General features: G+C 42.9%; 1 protein-coding gene across 1 annotated transcript in view; it reads left to right on the forward strand.

The window, feature by feature from the left end:
• Positions 1 to 15,264: 15,264 nt before the first annotated feature.
• Positions 15,265 to 16,772, forward strand: part of Hh (hedgehog signaling protein) — a 37,047-nt gene continuing 35,539 nt past the window's right edge. The window contains exon 1 of the mRNA XM_083051190.1: positions 15,265 to 16,634. Coding sequence (XP_082907316.1) covers positions 16,254 to 16,634 — 381 coding nt within the window. The 5' untranslated portion in view covers positions 15,265 to 16,253. The remainder of the gene's footprint in view (positions 16,635 to 16,772) is intronic.

A 16,772-nucleotide genomic window follows, 5' to 3' on the forward strand; every position in this document is an offset into this window, starting at 1 on the left:
ATTTGCAAAGCTTATCTTTCATCAATCGCATTACACATATTTTGTACGCATAAATATTTGATAATTATGAATTTTAGTGCATGGTGTATGTTTAAGAAATAAAATAATGCATAATTAGTGCTTTTAAAGAATTTCATCTTTCATAACATTGGTGAATTATAAAAGTCTCGAGATCTCTCTCATATACCGAAAAAAATAACTATCTTATATATAAACTAAAACAACATAAGCGAGCGCTACGCGCGCGCCATTCTTCGATTTTATATTAAAAAGAATGATACAGAAATCAGCTGATGTCAAAAATTTTAAGCGAGTTAAAAGAATTATAACATATTATTTAAAACATATTATTTTAATTTTTATAACATATTATTTCAAAAATTAATTTGCAAATTAATTAACATATTAACGTTAATAAAAACATTTAAACTTTGAATTCAAACATTAAGGCCTGTGTAAGTCGCAGGACATTCGCTGTGGGCGCGTTTTAAAGGTTTCTTCAAGACCTACAAAATGAGCCCTCAGCGAATGTCCTGCGACTTACACAGGCCTTAATTTCTGAATTCAAAGTTTAAACGTTTTTTGCGAAAATTAAGGCCTGTGTAAGTCGCAGGACATTCGCTGAGGGCTCATTTTGTAGGTCTTGAAGAGACCTTTAAAACGCAAGACCTTTAAAGTTTAAACGTTTTTTGCGAGAACTAAGGTTTGTGTAAGTCGTACATTATTTTGTGAGGGCGCGTTTTAAAAGTCTGTTCATATATGGAAATTGCTTATTACCAAAAAAGATTATATATGTAATTTCTGCAACTTGTATATAAAAAAGAGATTACACCAAAAGTATTTTCTCGTCTTATGAGTGACCTGACTTATCGATGTCAGGCAAAATGAAAATTCAGTGATCTGTAAAATGTTATACTCTTTTGATCAATAACGCTCTGATTTTTTTGTTTTTTGTACGATATATGCAATATCAAATAAGTATAAATAATATTTAATTAAATTATTAAATTTATTATATATTTAAGTTAATTGTATATATATTTAATTATATTTTATTAAATAATTCATATATTATTCACACACACACACAGAAATAAGACATGTTAAACTTATTTTATATGATATATGTTAGTTTTATGTTACATGATTAATATTTAAAATTAATTACGTAAAATTTTTATACATCGCGTATTTAAGATCACATGTTTATAATTAAAAAAGTGTTGCAAAATTAATTAAAATTAAATATTAAAAATATTCGAAAAATACGGGTTTTCAATCTGCATGCCCAAATGCTTTGATGCTTAGGTAGCATTACCTTTTAGCATCATCAATAACGAGGATGGAAGGTATATTGGTCTCCACACTGTTAGTCATACAATTTGTGAAAGGCGAAAGGAGGGGAAACAACAGAGGATGCGATGGCAAGAAGTAGAGAGAGGGCAAACTCTCCTCAGGACACCTACTCTCCTGCTTTCGCGAGTCTCGTGTTTGATAGCTCGAGATGGTGGCGACTACGATGTTGTGGTACTTTCCAATCGGTGTTGGTAGAGATGGTATGTACACTGAGCATCATGAGAGTGGCCATCTCGTATGGTCAGTCTCATATTACGTCTGGACTGGCTGGAGCGACAACACAATACACATCGGGTGACACAATTTCTCCAAAAGCAGTCTTCTCTTTTATTAATTTTTCACAAACCTCATTACAGTATTAAAGGGATCTTTATTTTTGTCATTTTTTATTATTTTTAAATTTGTTATATTCTAAATATACAATCTGTTTTCGATCATATAATCAGGAAAGTGAGGATTTTACGTTCAAAATTTAAAATACAATTATTTGTTTATTTAAGGCTTCCTTTCAATCAGCCTGCGTATTTAATAAAAAAATATATTCTAACAGAAGTCTATTGCTGTATCGTCAAATTATTATGTTGCATATTTAGTCAAATGTTTAAATAATGATAAATGAAATTTATTATACTCATTTTTAATAATAAAATGAAAAATTCTCTTTTTATGTAGCTAATTGTGTGATTTTTTCTCTTGCCGCATATTTTATTATATTTTTAACATGTCTCTTGTTATATAGAGTAAATGAGAAATGTAAACTTCTCATTTTGAATGAGACACCCGTTGTGTATGAGATCGGCGCACACTTTGACAGAATCACGTACGTGTAACCATCTTATTATGGATATGTGGTGCAAACATAGGTATAGCGAAGTGTAAACCATTATTATTTTTAGCCAGACATGTAATAGAAGGCCGGATTAAAGTTTACCAAAGAACAGAGTAACACAATAGTCGCAGCGTAACCGGGATCATATTTTTTTTCGCCCCGTTAAACAGCAATTATATCACGACCCATTGGCGATTGTGGCGGGTTATTCCCACAGAGTTATACGCAACACCAAAGCGCGCTCGTAATCGAATAAAACGAATGAGTCATATATGCATATTGCGAGGGAACAAACGTTTCGCCATATTATGAAACGATGATCTGCGATCGGAGAAGCGCCTCGGAAACTTTTTGAGCCGCAACAAATATTCTTATTGTACGTTTAATTGCATCTCGTTCCGCGTGTACACGCGTAATGGTCTTTAGTTAATTTATAGATCGATAAATCTATATACACATCAAGATTGATGAAACGAGCGAGGTCTAAAAGAGACGACGTCTGACATTTGACGGTCGTTCGATCTCGCGCGTTTGAAGTAAAAAACATGTTTTACAACGATTCGCGGTTGCCGTTATTTAACGCTAATTAAGAATTGTGGGTATATCAAATATATAAAAAAAGAAAAGAGTTAATGTATGTGACAGATGTAACGTGCTGTCGCGGAAAGACTGACTCGTAAATCATCGCAGTGCGTGCGCGTTGAATAGAGAATTTCCCCTTTTTTCATACTTTTGTCATTTAAACCGCAGAAATGGAAAACGCGCAATCACCACGTGGTGGCATTTAGGCGAGGGTTAAGCTCATAAAACTGTAACCTATTTCCGTTTGTAACCGCACTACTATCTACCTCTCGGCTAATGCATTGGCAATGCGCATCTCGTTAAATGCATGCGGAGAAAGGCCGAGGCAAAAGGTGACAACGTGCACTTTAGCCTCTAGGACATGCTTCTATCTCTCCGATCTTTTCAGAATCTTCATTAAGATACGCTATATATACATACGCTGTACCGTCTTTTCCTCCTAGAAGACAAAATAAGGAAAAGCTTTGATAAAAACGAAGGATCGTATAATGGCCTAAACATCGGGAACCGCATTTGTGCATCAGTTAATGCAGTACTATTTCCAACCGCTTCTCTCGTGTGTATGCAACATCTCCGTCGCGAATCATATGCGAGAGATGCGGTATACATACTGCGGAATTCACCCCATTGAATCCGAAGCGGCGAGGAGGAAAGCGAAGGGGAAAATTAACGGCGGGGTTGCAACGACGTGATAGAGAGAGTGAGAGAAGACACTGTGTTGCACGAGGAACGGTGGAGCGAGAAGAGACCGGTGGTTGTATAGCCGAGAGACGGTAGTGGAGGCGAAGAAGGAGCAGAAGAGGATGGTGGAGGAACCGTGCTGGTGGAGAAGAAGGGGAGAGCGACATTCCAGAAGGCGGCGGCGGCGGTGGTTCTCGTGGGAAACCAAAGAGAGAGAGAGGAGAGAGAGATCTCGTCTCGGGGGGAGAGGTTGTGTGCGGGCCTTAAGGCACCGTTCTCATCTCCGGACGTGTGACAAGATCACGGAGAGGCTTCTGCCGAAGCTGCCGCGCGAAAGTCGCCGAATTTCTAAATCCATTCGCGAAAGCAAAAATGTGGATGTGCCAATTTCTCTCCCTAAATCTAATCTGGTGTCCTTTCTTCATTCGCACGACCTGTGAATAGCTACGAGATCAATTTTATATAATATTAATTGAGATACACTTTATTTATACAAGAGCTCACACAAATGCTCGAATAAATATTTAAATCTACGAGTCGAATTTTAAAATAAAATGTTGAAAATATTTAGCGACCCATTTTTGTGTGCGCATAAAAAATAACTATGTTTTTAATTATGTAAATTCATTATGCAAAAGTAAATTAATTATGCAAATTCATAAGAACTGATCTTTCTCATTCTTGAAACTTTCTCAATGGAAAATGCTGTAATGTTTAATCGAAGCAGCTTATATTGTCTTAAGAACCAAGTCTACAATTTTTATTAAATAAAACATTATATTTTTACACTATTTACAATTTGATTCAATTTTAAATAAAAATCGAAAACTTTTAAATGCACAAAATGACGGAAGATTGTTAACCCTCTTTCTCTCTCTTTCTCCCTCTGTTATTATTATAAGTTAAAATATTAATTTTTGCATTCTTAGAGAGAGTAACTATAATATATAATAATATATATTTTTCTTTATAAAATAAATTAATTCTTAATTATCTTCAAAGAATGCTTAGGATAAAAATGTTCCTTTAAAATTAAAAAAATTATATAATATACATAATACTGATAAATACTGACTATTGAATAATACATAAGATAAATAAAGAATTGAACAAATAAATACTATTTGCAGAATCAAGCACCAATGTTTAAGAGGTGCACTAATGTAACGCGATTAGAAGACAATGACGTTAGATCTATTTGTAGCAATAGGGACGATGACGAAACACATGAACTTTCACACTCGCATCTTTTGTTTAGTTTCACGTGAGCACAATCGCTGCATCATATGCTCACGGCGCGGCGTATCATTGCAACAATGAGTGCAGCGGCAGAGCGTAATTCGATTACCGCGTATTGCTAATATTGATAACCCCGCCCGCAGTCGCGATAAAGAAAACCACCCCTTATAAAGAAACGCTTAGCGATGACAAATCGGGTAACAATAATCCCGACTGTAATCCAATGACGAGAGGTTCCTTGCAACGTTGCACAACAGAAAGCGACGATTAGATATTAATTTCATTAATATCTGCTCCCTCGATATTATTCAATCTACGATATTTTTTTTTGTTCATCGATATGTTGATAGACCCTTATTTGCGGAGTGCGACGCGATTTAGCATAAAGAGACACATCAGGACGGGACCTGCTACACCAGGGCCCTGTGAGTCGGCCCTTAGGGCGAATCCGCGCAAGGTCTCGAGCAACTGCTTCCCAGTCGAACGAACGAGTCAAGAGGAGATAATGGCACGTTCACGAGGCGTCGAATCATTACTAACAATCAAATTCTATTTGCGTCGCGGCGTTTGCGATAAAAGGACTGTCCCGTAATCGTAAGAGGCGAGGAAGAGAATTTCCCTTTCGGTTCTCCAATTTTTTCATTGAAAAATCAACAACAAATTTGACGAAAAACACGCGATATATAAACAAATTTCATCAACTTAATAATTTCGAAATCTTCTAGATGAAGATAAAATAGAATATATATAAATATATGTTACATAAATAAGATAAACATGGTCTTCCTTTAAATTTACCCAGATGAAAGATGAAATTATAAAATGTTTCATCTAGATTCTAGATAATCTCAAGATAATACTTTTATGCAGAATAATTTATAAAGTCAAAATAATATTCATTTATATAAAAGTCTATTTTCCAAAACTAAAAATTTTTTTAATGCGTTGATTGACAGACGATTTTTTATATGTATATTTCTCCTGCTCTAATTAAAATATGCTGATAATTTCTTCTTTATATCAGCGATAACATTTCTCGTTAACTTTGCTATATTACGACAAGAAATTATCTTGCCGATATAAAACGACGTAAAATAGCGTCAACTAATTATCATTCTAAAAAAGTATCGGACGGCTTGTGTATATGTATCATACTTCGCTCATCGATCATCTTCGCGCAAGCGGAAGTGGCGATATTAGTCGCAAGACAAGTTTCTTGGAGAAAACTTCCGGTATTTACCCGTTTTTCCACGTGAGAAATTGCTCGTTCATAAACACGGATATATACTTTGAATTTCCGTCAACAATCTTATCGCGTCCGCCTAATATGCGTCGAGACTTCGTTTATATACGACGGGGCAATAAAGCGCTTCATTATTATTATTATTATTACTAGTGTCGTAAGTCAGCGTGAGCTCCGACTACGCGTAGCAATTACGGCGATAATCGCACGCGACGTCATCGCCGACGGGATGACATGCAAGCACCTGATCTCTCGTTTAAAGATAGTGTAACCGGCGAGACAAGGCGGAAATCTCCAACACAATGTATCGCAATTGATAGAATTAACCGATTCGAACGATTCCATTTTGTCGAAGGAACGCTCGGAAAACGCCGGAAGTTTGGCAAATGTCACGCTGAATGAATATCCAGAAATCACAAAGTCCCTCCGATCGACGCAAAGCGATGACGCGTTACAGACGTCCCGAGAAACACCCTGTATAAGGGTACAGGAGAAGGACGAAGGGGAGGTAGCGGGTATGCCAGCGAGATGAGAAGAAAAAGGAGGGAAGAAGGTGGAGAGTTAATTGAATCCGAGCAGCGTATAAGTGGAATGGCCTATTCCTCCTTTGGCTCGCTCCTCTTATTCTTCTTTCTTCCCGCGTACCTCTCCTCCCTCACCATCCCCGTCTCGACCCTCCCCCACGACTCCTCGCGCCGTCCTTCGCAGCTCCTTGTACCCTCTTCGGTCAGGGTACCAAGGAGGATCGGTGGAAGGACGCCAAAGAGGTTCCGGAGAGAGAAAAAGAAAGAGAGAGCGGGAGAGGAAGAAGGAAGCATTCCTTTGTCTCTGCGCGCACGGATCTAGATCATATATAGCATATTATGTGCAGAAGCAAAAGCGCGTACAGACGAGTGATATGCGTGTGCACGCCCGTGTGGCAACGCACGAACGTTGCACATACACGTGCGCTTTCAAAGGGTCCTGCCGCGATATTCCCTCTGGCCATCCCGAGGCGGTTCTTGTCTCAGACGATATACTCGGTATGAGTTACGTCCGCGTTAATTCGATTTGTCTCGCGTACGTTATACCCACGGCTACAATTATCATCCGAGAGAGGCTGAGAGGAGCCGAGAGAGAAAGAGGTATATTCCTTTCCTCGTACTGTACTGTACAATATGGATTTTATCAAGTCTCTCTAGCATCGTCCGATCGATTGTTTAAAGGATATTGTCGCGGATTCTCTGATAATACCATCTAAAGGTTTTCCATCTTACAATTAGTGTGAAACAAAATTTGGTACATCTTTTCCGTGAGGCAAACTCGGCGTTTCGTATCGACGCTGACTTTTGTCACTGACGTTGACAATGATAGGACACGTGCCGACCGCCAACGGCCACTCGTTGACACCCCTCGCAATACGCGCCGGGTGTATTTGCGTACCCCAAAATAGCTCCGGTCCTCCCTGGAGACGACAGGAGAGAATGGCGGAGAGAAGACCGACGAGGAAGATGAAAAGAGGGAGAGGAGAGAACGGACGACGCGGTATATACCGCAAAACCAGTTCGTTGGTGAGTAAACAAAAAACGAGAAGGGGCCAACGCCGCGCAGCGCGGCCTCGTTGTACGCTGCGAAGGGGGAGAGAATCGCTGCTTTATTGCTAATTCGAAGACATTCGCCCGGCAGAAATGAAACTTTATAGTCCGCCCGCAGGCCAGGAGGAGCCCTGCGTATACGCGAAGACCCACTGCGTGACCCACGTGGACTAAAACAGCTATGTTCCTAGTCGGATAAAAAAAAGTCTCGAAAAATAAAAGAACATATACATACGTCGATGTATGTCTTTGAAACGCATCGCAAGACCAGTCTGCGCAGTTAAAGCATCATTGATAAAGCTTTACAACGTAAAAGGTTTGCAGAGCCAATGTGTTGAGATCTGTGCTAAACATTTCCAATGCGATATATTCAAGATTCTTGAATTTATGCGCAGTTAATATGAAGCAGCTTCTCTCTCGCAGAGAGAAAGGACACGAATTTTGTTCACCAACATTCTTAAATCCTATAAATTTTTGCCTTATAACTCGAGATAGAATAATTCAGCGTATAAATGTGCCGTGTGTAAAATATATTGTCTGATGCCCTCAACGTGTTGAGGAACTGAAGAACCTGCGGCGCGATATCGACGAAACGACGACTCGCAGCGGGTGCCTTACATCGTGAGAACTTCGGACTTCCCGGAGCGTCGAAACTCGTTACATCTCATTACGTCCAACGAGTACGTAAGAACGCGCGATACACGATAACGATCGCTCTCGCGCGAGACTTGTATATTAATTTTTAATCCGCACCGCGCAAGTGAAACTCGTATGTAGACATATGTACTTTGTATATTAAAGACCGCTAGAAACGATCTATAAAGTTAAACAGCGATATATGTAATCGTGTGTAAAGATAAAAGAGATCGAACAGCCTGCGCGGCAGCTGTGTAAAGTGTCGTGATTGCACATTGCTAATACAGGTAGGTAGGAAGGTAGGTAGGTGGGTAGGTAGGTAGGTAGGTAGGTAGATAGGTAGGTAGGTAGGTAGGTAGATAGGTGCCAACGTGGACAGAGAGAAGGAAGAAAGGGAGAGGAATGCCTGTCGAGGTAGCGGGAGATGCGCGTCAGGGGCCCGTCCTCCCCCTAATTGACAAATTGGAATCTTATTAGAAGCCCGTGATGCCGGTAGAGACCGGGAGAAGACGGTAGGGGGAGAGGGGCGCCGCGCCTACGGGTTGCGAGAAAAGGAAGGTGAGAAAAAACAGAGAGTCAGAGAGAGGGACTTGTGTGTGCGGAGGGTGCTGTGAAAGACGAGGAGAATGAGAGACATAATGCGCGGACGGCACGATACTAACAGGTTGTACGGCCCACGGTGGAACGGAGAGAAGTACCTTACGTTCGGCCTGCCGGCCGGCAGGCGAATGCCACCCAGGAAGCGTTCGCGCGTGCGCGATCTGTGTGGCCTCGGCGAGGTCCGACCACCGGGCCCAACCGAGGACGCACGAGCCCAGCCGAGATGATGCGAGGACGCCCGAAGCCGACGTGTGCTGGCCCACCCGGTAGAGCGCGCGCGTGCCGCGTCCTGTGTGGTCCCTGTGGGCCTCTCCGGGCCTCTCGCCTCTCGCTTCTCTCTTCTCCCGTCTCTTTGCGGACTCTCTTCTTCGCCCCACCCTACCGCGACCCTTCTGTATGTTCACTACTCCTCTAGATGCGCTCTCGCTCCCTGAGACGGCTACGTGCGCGCCACTTCTTCGTCGCTTTTTCTCCCTTGCACTTCTCTATCGCTTTCGCGTCGTCCACGCCGTCTCTTACCCTCTGCCCGGGCTGCGAAGATGAGGTGGTTCCGAGGAAGAGAAGCGGGAGATGCTGAACAGTGGCGCGAGTATCGAGGGACATAGAAAACTCTCTCCGCGACACAATTGCCATAAAATTTATCGTGAGAGAACAGCGATATATATAATATCGAATGTATGTGCAATGTTTCCCATTACAGATTATGGTAGCTGTAAACTGATAGACGTAAACTTACGAAGGAATATGACCAATACGTCATCGATAGAACTAAGAGATCGAAAAGGTGAAGGATTATAAGAAGAATGATGATTTATAATTTATAACATTTATAAGAGTAAAGTTAAGAGAGCATTTTTTAAAATCAATTTTAAAAAAAGTATTTTTGGTGAGCAATGGAAAGTCTTTCCAGACGTGTTATTTTATCTTTTATCTCCGATTATTCATCGTGAATTATCACAATCAGCTGATAATATTCACAAAATCGCTCCGACACAAAAAAAAAACAAGGAGACTACTTAGAATTCCATCTACGTCAATGGTGAAGAAGCGAGATGAGGTAGTAAGCCCGCTTGACTCGTTCCACCTCTTCTTTCCCGCTTCTCGGTTTCCTTCGCACGGTTTGACTCGACCACGTGCTAACTTACGAGCTACGATCGCTGTACCCTTCCACGTTTTCTCCTCTCTCCCTCTCTCTCTCTCTCTTTCTCTCCTACATTCCATCCGGCTTTCTTTCTCTTCCTCTCGCTCATCTTCCTGCTGGTTCCTCGTCCCATAGCTGCTGCCCTCGCGTCGTATCGTTTTTTCGCTCCCCTCAGGACCACTCTAGATTATTAATCCACCAGCGAGAGAGGATCCGTGACGTTCGCAGAGAAAATTATGGGCTGAGAGCGCGGTCAAGGTGCTGCTACGTTAACAAGCGTTAGCGCGGAACATAGAGGGAGGATAGCGACTTCACGAAGATACGAGATCGCGTTCTCGTCAAGAAACTGGGGGTCTTGCCGCGGAGATCACACACTGCAATCTCGATCAAAACTGATATCCGGTGACGCGGTTTGTTCCGCGAATTCTTCGACCAAGCGAGACTCTCGAGTGCCTTGAAACACGGGAATTATTTGCCTCGCAAGAGCGGCCTATATATCCATGATGTAAAGTTACACACAATGTAAGACAACGAATTATAGAGTCCCGCGGTCGAAAAAAGTGGCGTGCTATATAAAAAGTGCTGCGCCACTTCACGTTATAACGCACTGTGAAGATTCAATTATCGCGAACGAGATATCTTCCCGCGCGGAATTCTCTCTCTTTCGGAAATAGATTCCGAATCTTTTTCTGGCAAACATACGTCATTGCAGAAAGACAACTTATGCACTCTTGTGTTTCACCCGAGTAGAAATATAAAAAAAATATACTTGATAGAAAAAAAACTAATAGAGAACAAAACTAGAACTGTAAATAATATTTTTTCATGTGTAAAATGTAAATTATAGTCTTGCATCTCCGGAATTTGGTTTGTACGTGTACGAACGAAGCAGATATTGAAAGCAAATGAGACAAAGAGGCGGAAAGAGAAGGAAAGTGATAGCGCGCTAGACAGAGATGAAATAAAAGGATGAGAGAAAAGAAAGATAAGAAAGCGAGAGAGAGAGAGAGAGAGAGAGAGAGAAAAGAGAGAGAAAGAGGTCGGCAGGGTTCAAAGAGCCGACACAGTGGTTAAAGAGCCTTCTTCCTCTCTCCATCTCGACACGCACAAGTACAAGACGCAACCTTTCGAGCTGACCAGAAGGGTGGGAGAGCAGTGTTCTCGCTTTTTTTCTTACAGCCTTTTTCTCTCTTCTTCCTTCCTTTCCTCTCACATCGGCGCAGCAAATTTATTTCACGTTCCTACCTTTTCTGGACCTTTCACAATATTTGGCCACGCTTTGGCATCCGATACCGACAGACACCGACAGTCACCAAAAGATATGGCTTGAGCCATTCGTGATGGATGGTTCTTCAGATTGCTACGAATCCTGGCTGTTTTCTCTTTCTCTCTCTCTCTCTTTCTATTTCTGTCTCTATTTATCTATCTCTATCTCCGGTTCCTCAGCTTTCTTCTCTATCCGATAGACGAAATCCAGGGCCGTTTAGTTTTGAGACACGCGTGATCTTAAAATCAAAATTGTGATATTTGCATACACGAAACACGTAAATCGCAGATCAGAATTTGTGTTTTGAAAATAGTATTGACTCTTTCGAATAATAAATTTCCGCAAAAAATGATCACGAGATAAACCTTTGCCTGTCCTAAATTTACTCTCTCGTCTGCTGATTTCATGGTGACACGTGAGACTATCGAACGTTGAAGAAGTACTCGCGAATATCCCTGCGCAAGTGTCGTCCGGGGAGCGACCGGGCGACCAAGCCGTCCCTGAAACGGCGGACCCTTCAGCCCCGGGACTGTTCTCCACCGCGCGTTCGTGCAGGTATATAAATTCTAGTGCTATTATTGGGGTTTGCGCCTTCTCTCACAAGGCCCTCTGGACCCCACGGCGGCCCCTTTGAGCTACTCTTTTCGCCTCTCTCGCTCTCGGTGCCCTTTCGCTCTCGCTTATCGTTCTCGACCTCCGTCCCGGTCCCCTCAGCATCACTATCATCTCCTCCTCTTCCTCGTCCACCGCCACCGCCGCCGCCGCCGTCGCCCCGTTCCGTCTCCTCTTCTCTCGTCAGTTATACCGCACCGCCCCTGTGTTCTGTTTGTTTTTCCTCGCGTCGTCTTCCGTTTGCTAAACGCACCTTAAATTACGCGGCCGATGATAAATATTTGAGCCGTCCATTACACGAAAAGACCCAACTCGGACCGTCGTTCGGACCAACGTTACCCTCCTCTCTTGCTCGACATTAGGGATCCTCTGGGATATCGTGTTACCTCGAAAAAGAGACAGCTGAGCTCGTACATCGACGATGCACCGACGTGATGGGCCACGTTTCATCGATAGAAATTTGCGGGACGAAGAAGAATTTTCGGTCTGTTGCAGCTCGACGTGGAAAAAGAAACTCCTAAGAAGTCGATCTCATCGGAGGTTTTAAATTAGGATATGTTAAGTTAAATTTTGAATTAATTTTCATTTTTATTGCAAGGTTACATATTATAAGGGAATTCTATTCCTATATAAATTAAACCAATCAATCGAAAAATTCTCTAGAATCGATAAATCTATGAGAAAATTGAAATTGAAAGATATATAGGAACAAAATTCGATTCGGATATGTTCACGATAAGAATCGTAGGCGCTATCACAGGATCTATCGAACATCGGTCCGTATATTATATATGAGCCACAATCCTTATCGTAGCTCAGTCAGAGATTTGACGGATAGACGCAATAAAACGGATCGATAACCATATGGTATTTTTTCATCGGCCGGAGTCGAATATCACGGGTCCAGCGCGACAGAGAGGAATCTTAATCACACAGGAGAGACCACCGACAATTCTCTCTTCGTCCACTTATATTTTTTCACGAAATGCAACGATTTCTCTCTCTCTCTCTTTTTCTCTCTGTTATACATGGCGCGCCGTTACTCGCACCTTTCTCGATACATAGCGGAATTTTATTTTCGATTCGCGCTCTCTCTCGCCGCCGCGAGAATCAAAGTGCCTCGTAACAGGATTATGAAATGTTCCGGAGTAGCGTTCCGCGCGGATGTTTACAGCCCGCGAATACTCGTTACCTTTTATTGCCGGCAAGTTTCAGCGATTTCTGGCATCGGGCCCCGCGTTAACGAGCGACATTTTATATTTTCATTGGGCCATAATTCTCCCTCTTTCTTCGCGCAGGGTGTCGCATACGATTGCGATTATTATGTATTTCCGGGGATGTGTATGTTTGAAAGGAAGTCAAGTGAAGAAAATCAAGTTTGCGGTACATATGATATTTTAGATTCTAGAACAACAGAATGACTGTTATTGAATATCGTGGATTTATCTCTGCTACAGATTCGCTGCTATTTTTATCTACGAAGAATTTTTTCAATCTTATCTAGGAATTTCAAAATCATATATTTTTTTCCAACAAATTTGAAACTGATTTTTATTTGGTAAAACACTCTGTGATTGTATAATTTATTAATTTTCTCAACATTAAATATATATCATGATAATTGAGATACAGTTTATCAAAATTTGCAACAACAGTTAATATGATCACCTGTAAATAATTACGTTGCGTTTGGTTTATTAACTTACGTTTTATCAAAATATCCGAGTTGCATTTAACGAAACTTGTATTAAACTGACTTCCTGTCTTTATGGTTCTTCTTTCGTCATGCATACCAGAGCTGAATTTCTATTTTCATCTCCAATTTTCTCAGCACGTTCATAGATCTTAGAGAATTTCAATAAGTTTAATTTCGTAGGAATTTAGCTCTTACTTTATACCTCAAAAATAAGCGATAAATACACAGTTTCCCACTTAAAGATTTAAAAAAAACTTTCGGAAAAAATTATATAGTTTCAAAAAAAAAGTAATTTTCGATTGTTTATACATAAAGTATCAAGATAGATGTTAAGATGAAAAATAGGGGGAAAAAATGTCAGCTCGGGTAAAATGTAACGAAGCGCTGCATTTATAAGATCGATAACAAATTATTTTATTACGAGACGGAAAGATCGAGTTACTTATTTTTTCCAGTCGTAACACACGATTGTGTAGCTATCGTCAGATTGCTATATGGGCACGTTTCGGAGCAACGTTGTGTAAATTCGGACAGCCAATGATCGTGCGCACGTGTGTTCAGGAAAGATGTTTATTATCAGTAAACCGAGCTCTCTTTGACTACTCCCCTTTCTCTGCTTATCCCCCCAACAGAAGGCTTAGACTTTCATATCAGTCGACGTGTGGCCGCGCTCGGCCTCGGTACGTCTTATCCGCGCGATATATTCCGTCATTTAATGATACGATCAACCGTGCTTAATTCGCCTAATTAGTCCTCAATGGCATACAAATACCAATCGCGCAATTTCTTGAGCCAAACGATCGATGATAGAACAGCAGGCGCACGCATTCGTTCATAGATTCTTCTTCGTGGTATCTGGCAAAGCGCATTCGAGTGTTCGATAATGAATAATCTTGTGCATGTCTGCGTTTGTCAAAAACACGGGAGAGCGACAACGTTTTCCGATAAATTACAATTGTTGAAGACTAATCGATCATTTGTATAAATTGTCCGAATGATGCGCGTGATACAACAGCCATATTTAAATGGCGGATATTTTTACATCTTTCCGCATTAAAATCTCCCAAGATGCGAAAATTCCAAACCTATACATCGAGGAAAATGACTAGAACTCATGCTAAAAAAGAAACAGAGAGCAAAGAGTGGAGGAAGAGAAAAGGAGGAATGTCTGCGGCACACAAAGTATCCCCCAAGGTCATCCCCGTAGGCCTCGCATACTTAGCACGTTACTTTCGTCGCGAGGGTGTCGACGCGTGCCTCGGGGAAGTAGAAAATCACTGAAAATCTTCGCAAAGAGATCTCGTGTTGGGGGAGAGGGGATAGTCTTACAGGCTAAAAGAGCCGAACCGAGCGAAACGAGAGGAAGTGCTGGAGGAGAAAAGAGAGCGACGTGCTCCGATAAAGAGAAGAACGAAGTAACAAGGTGAGACGGTATACGACGAAGAAGAAGTGCTGCCCGATCGTGCTGATAGTGGGGCAGACATCGAAGAAACATCGAAAGAAGAAAAATAGTCTACGGAGAGACGAATGGACGGAGAATAACGAAGAAATGGTTCGCGAGAGAGCGGAGAGACAGAAGGGTCGAGAAGACGAGTAGAGGAGAGAGAGCGATCGCATCTACGAAAGAGAGAGCTAGAAGATCATCCTCCCAGTCTCTCTCTCTCTCTCTCTCTCTCTCTCTCTCTCTCTCTCTCTCTCTCTCTCTCTCTCCTTTTTCTTTCTCTCCCTTTCTCCCTATCTCCCTACTCCCCTCTCTTCTTTTTCTCTCTCTCTTTCTCTCTCTTTTTCTTTCTCTCTTTATCCCTCCTGTCACGTGCACCTGTCTTCGTTTACCTGATGAACGCCCCGCCCCAGCCAATAGAGGTACGGCGGGTCTGGTGACGTCAGTCACGCGTACCAGGAGGCCCTAGGTAGAGGGGACGAGATCATCCACCACCACCTTTGGAGGCCACGAGAGCCCCACGGGGGCCAGCGGCTAACAGCAGCCAGCGGCGGCGGTCTGGCCGGCCGTTTGCCGCGGGGTGGGGGCAGGAAGAGGGGTACTCTGGACCTGGCCAGGTCGCAGAAACAACGCAGGAGTAACCCACCAAAACCCATCCTGTATTTCCCACCACCGGCTCGTCCGGAAAACGTGCGCCAGCTTCCGGACGGTGTTTCGTCCGAGTTCAGTCAAGTGAGTCGACTCGTACATACCTTCCCTCCGACGAAAACCGATCGCAGAGGGTTCCGGGTGAGGAAAGACGGGAAGTGTTGGCGCGTGCCGACGAGAATTTAAAGGGCTCTCGCGGTGTCGATCGTTGGAGAGTGTCGGTCAATTCGCGCGGGAATCCGCGGATGTCTGTAGGATGTAGAAAGGATCTTTCTCGGCTCGGTATCATCACGACTTGACGATAGCCGCGGTGTAACGTCATCGTGAAAGAAAGGGCCAAGACCTTTTCCTCCGGGAGATCTCTCGGGAGATTGTAACCGATTCGCGCCAGATCGCTCGCGTTCCGTTCAGGGTTCTCCCCGGGTTGAACCATTCCGTCGCCAACCATTGCGCGCGTTGTGATTATCGACAACGACTGCCGGGGATCGCGTCGGTGGTAAAAGAGTGCGTGCACTCGGGAGGGGTGTGTGATGCCCTGGTTATGGTTAAGCGTGAGTGAGGTCAGTGGCGAGAGGCGGAATCGGAGAGGAAGAATCGATTGCAGAACGTCACCTACATTGTTGCCGTCGTCGTCGTTCTGCCAGCCGTTCGGCAGACGACGAGAATAGTGACCGCGCAAGGTCGACCTCGAGGCAGAGGCACGCGATTATGGTGCACCATCATCATCGTCGCCGCGGCCTCCAGGCGAGCCACCACTGCGCCATCAGGAGACGCACGTGCGCCTCGTTCTTCCACGCATTCCTATTGATCTTCGGCCTCTGGCAGCCCGTCCTCGAGAACACCGGCTTCGTCGTGGCGTGCGGACCTGGTAGAGGCGGCGGCCGACGGCCGGCCATCAGAAAGCTCACACCCCTGGTCTTTAAGCAGCATGTGCCCAACGTCAGCGAGAACACCCTACCGGCGAGCGGGCTCAGCGAGGGACGGGTATCTAGGGACGATTCCAGATTTCGAGATCTCGTACCCAATTACAACGCGGACATCATCTTTAAGGACGAGGAGGGTACCGGCGCGGATCGTCTCATGACTCAGGTGAACAAGCGCTCCATCTTTTCTTCGGGGATACGGGAAAAAGCGCGAGTAGATGAAGAACCATCTTTCTTCGACGGGAATCAAAATTCTAAATTTAAAAAATATACTCTATTTATGTGCACTTGTAAAAAAAAATGA

This window comes from Prenolepis imparis, unplaced genomic scaffold, assembly GCF_030444845.1.
Source record: "Prenolepis imparis isolate NDT839.2.m4 unplaced genomic scaffold, iyPreImpa1.0 SCAF_12, whole genome shotgun sequence".
In the NCBI taxonomy this organism is placed as follows: domain Eukaryota; kingdom Metazoa; phylum Arthropoda; class Insecta; order Hymenoptera; family Formicidae; genus Prenolepis; species Prenolepis imparis.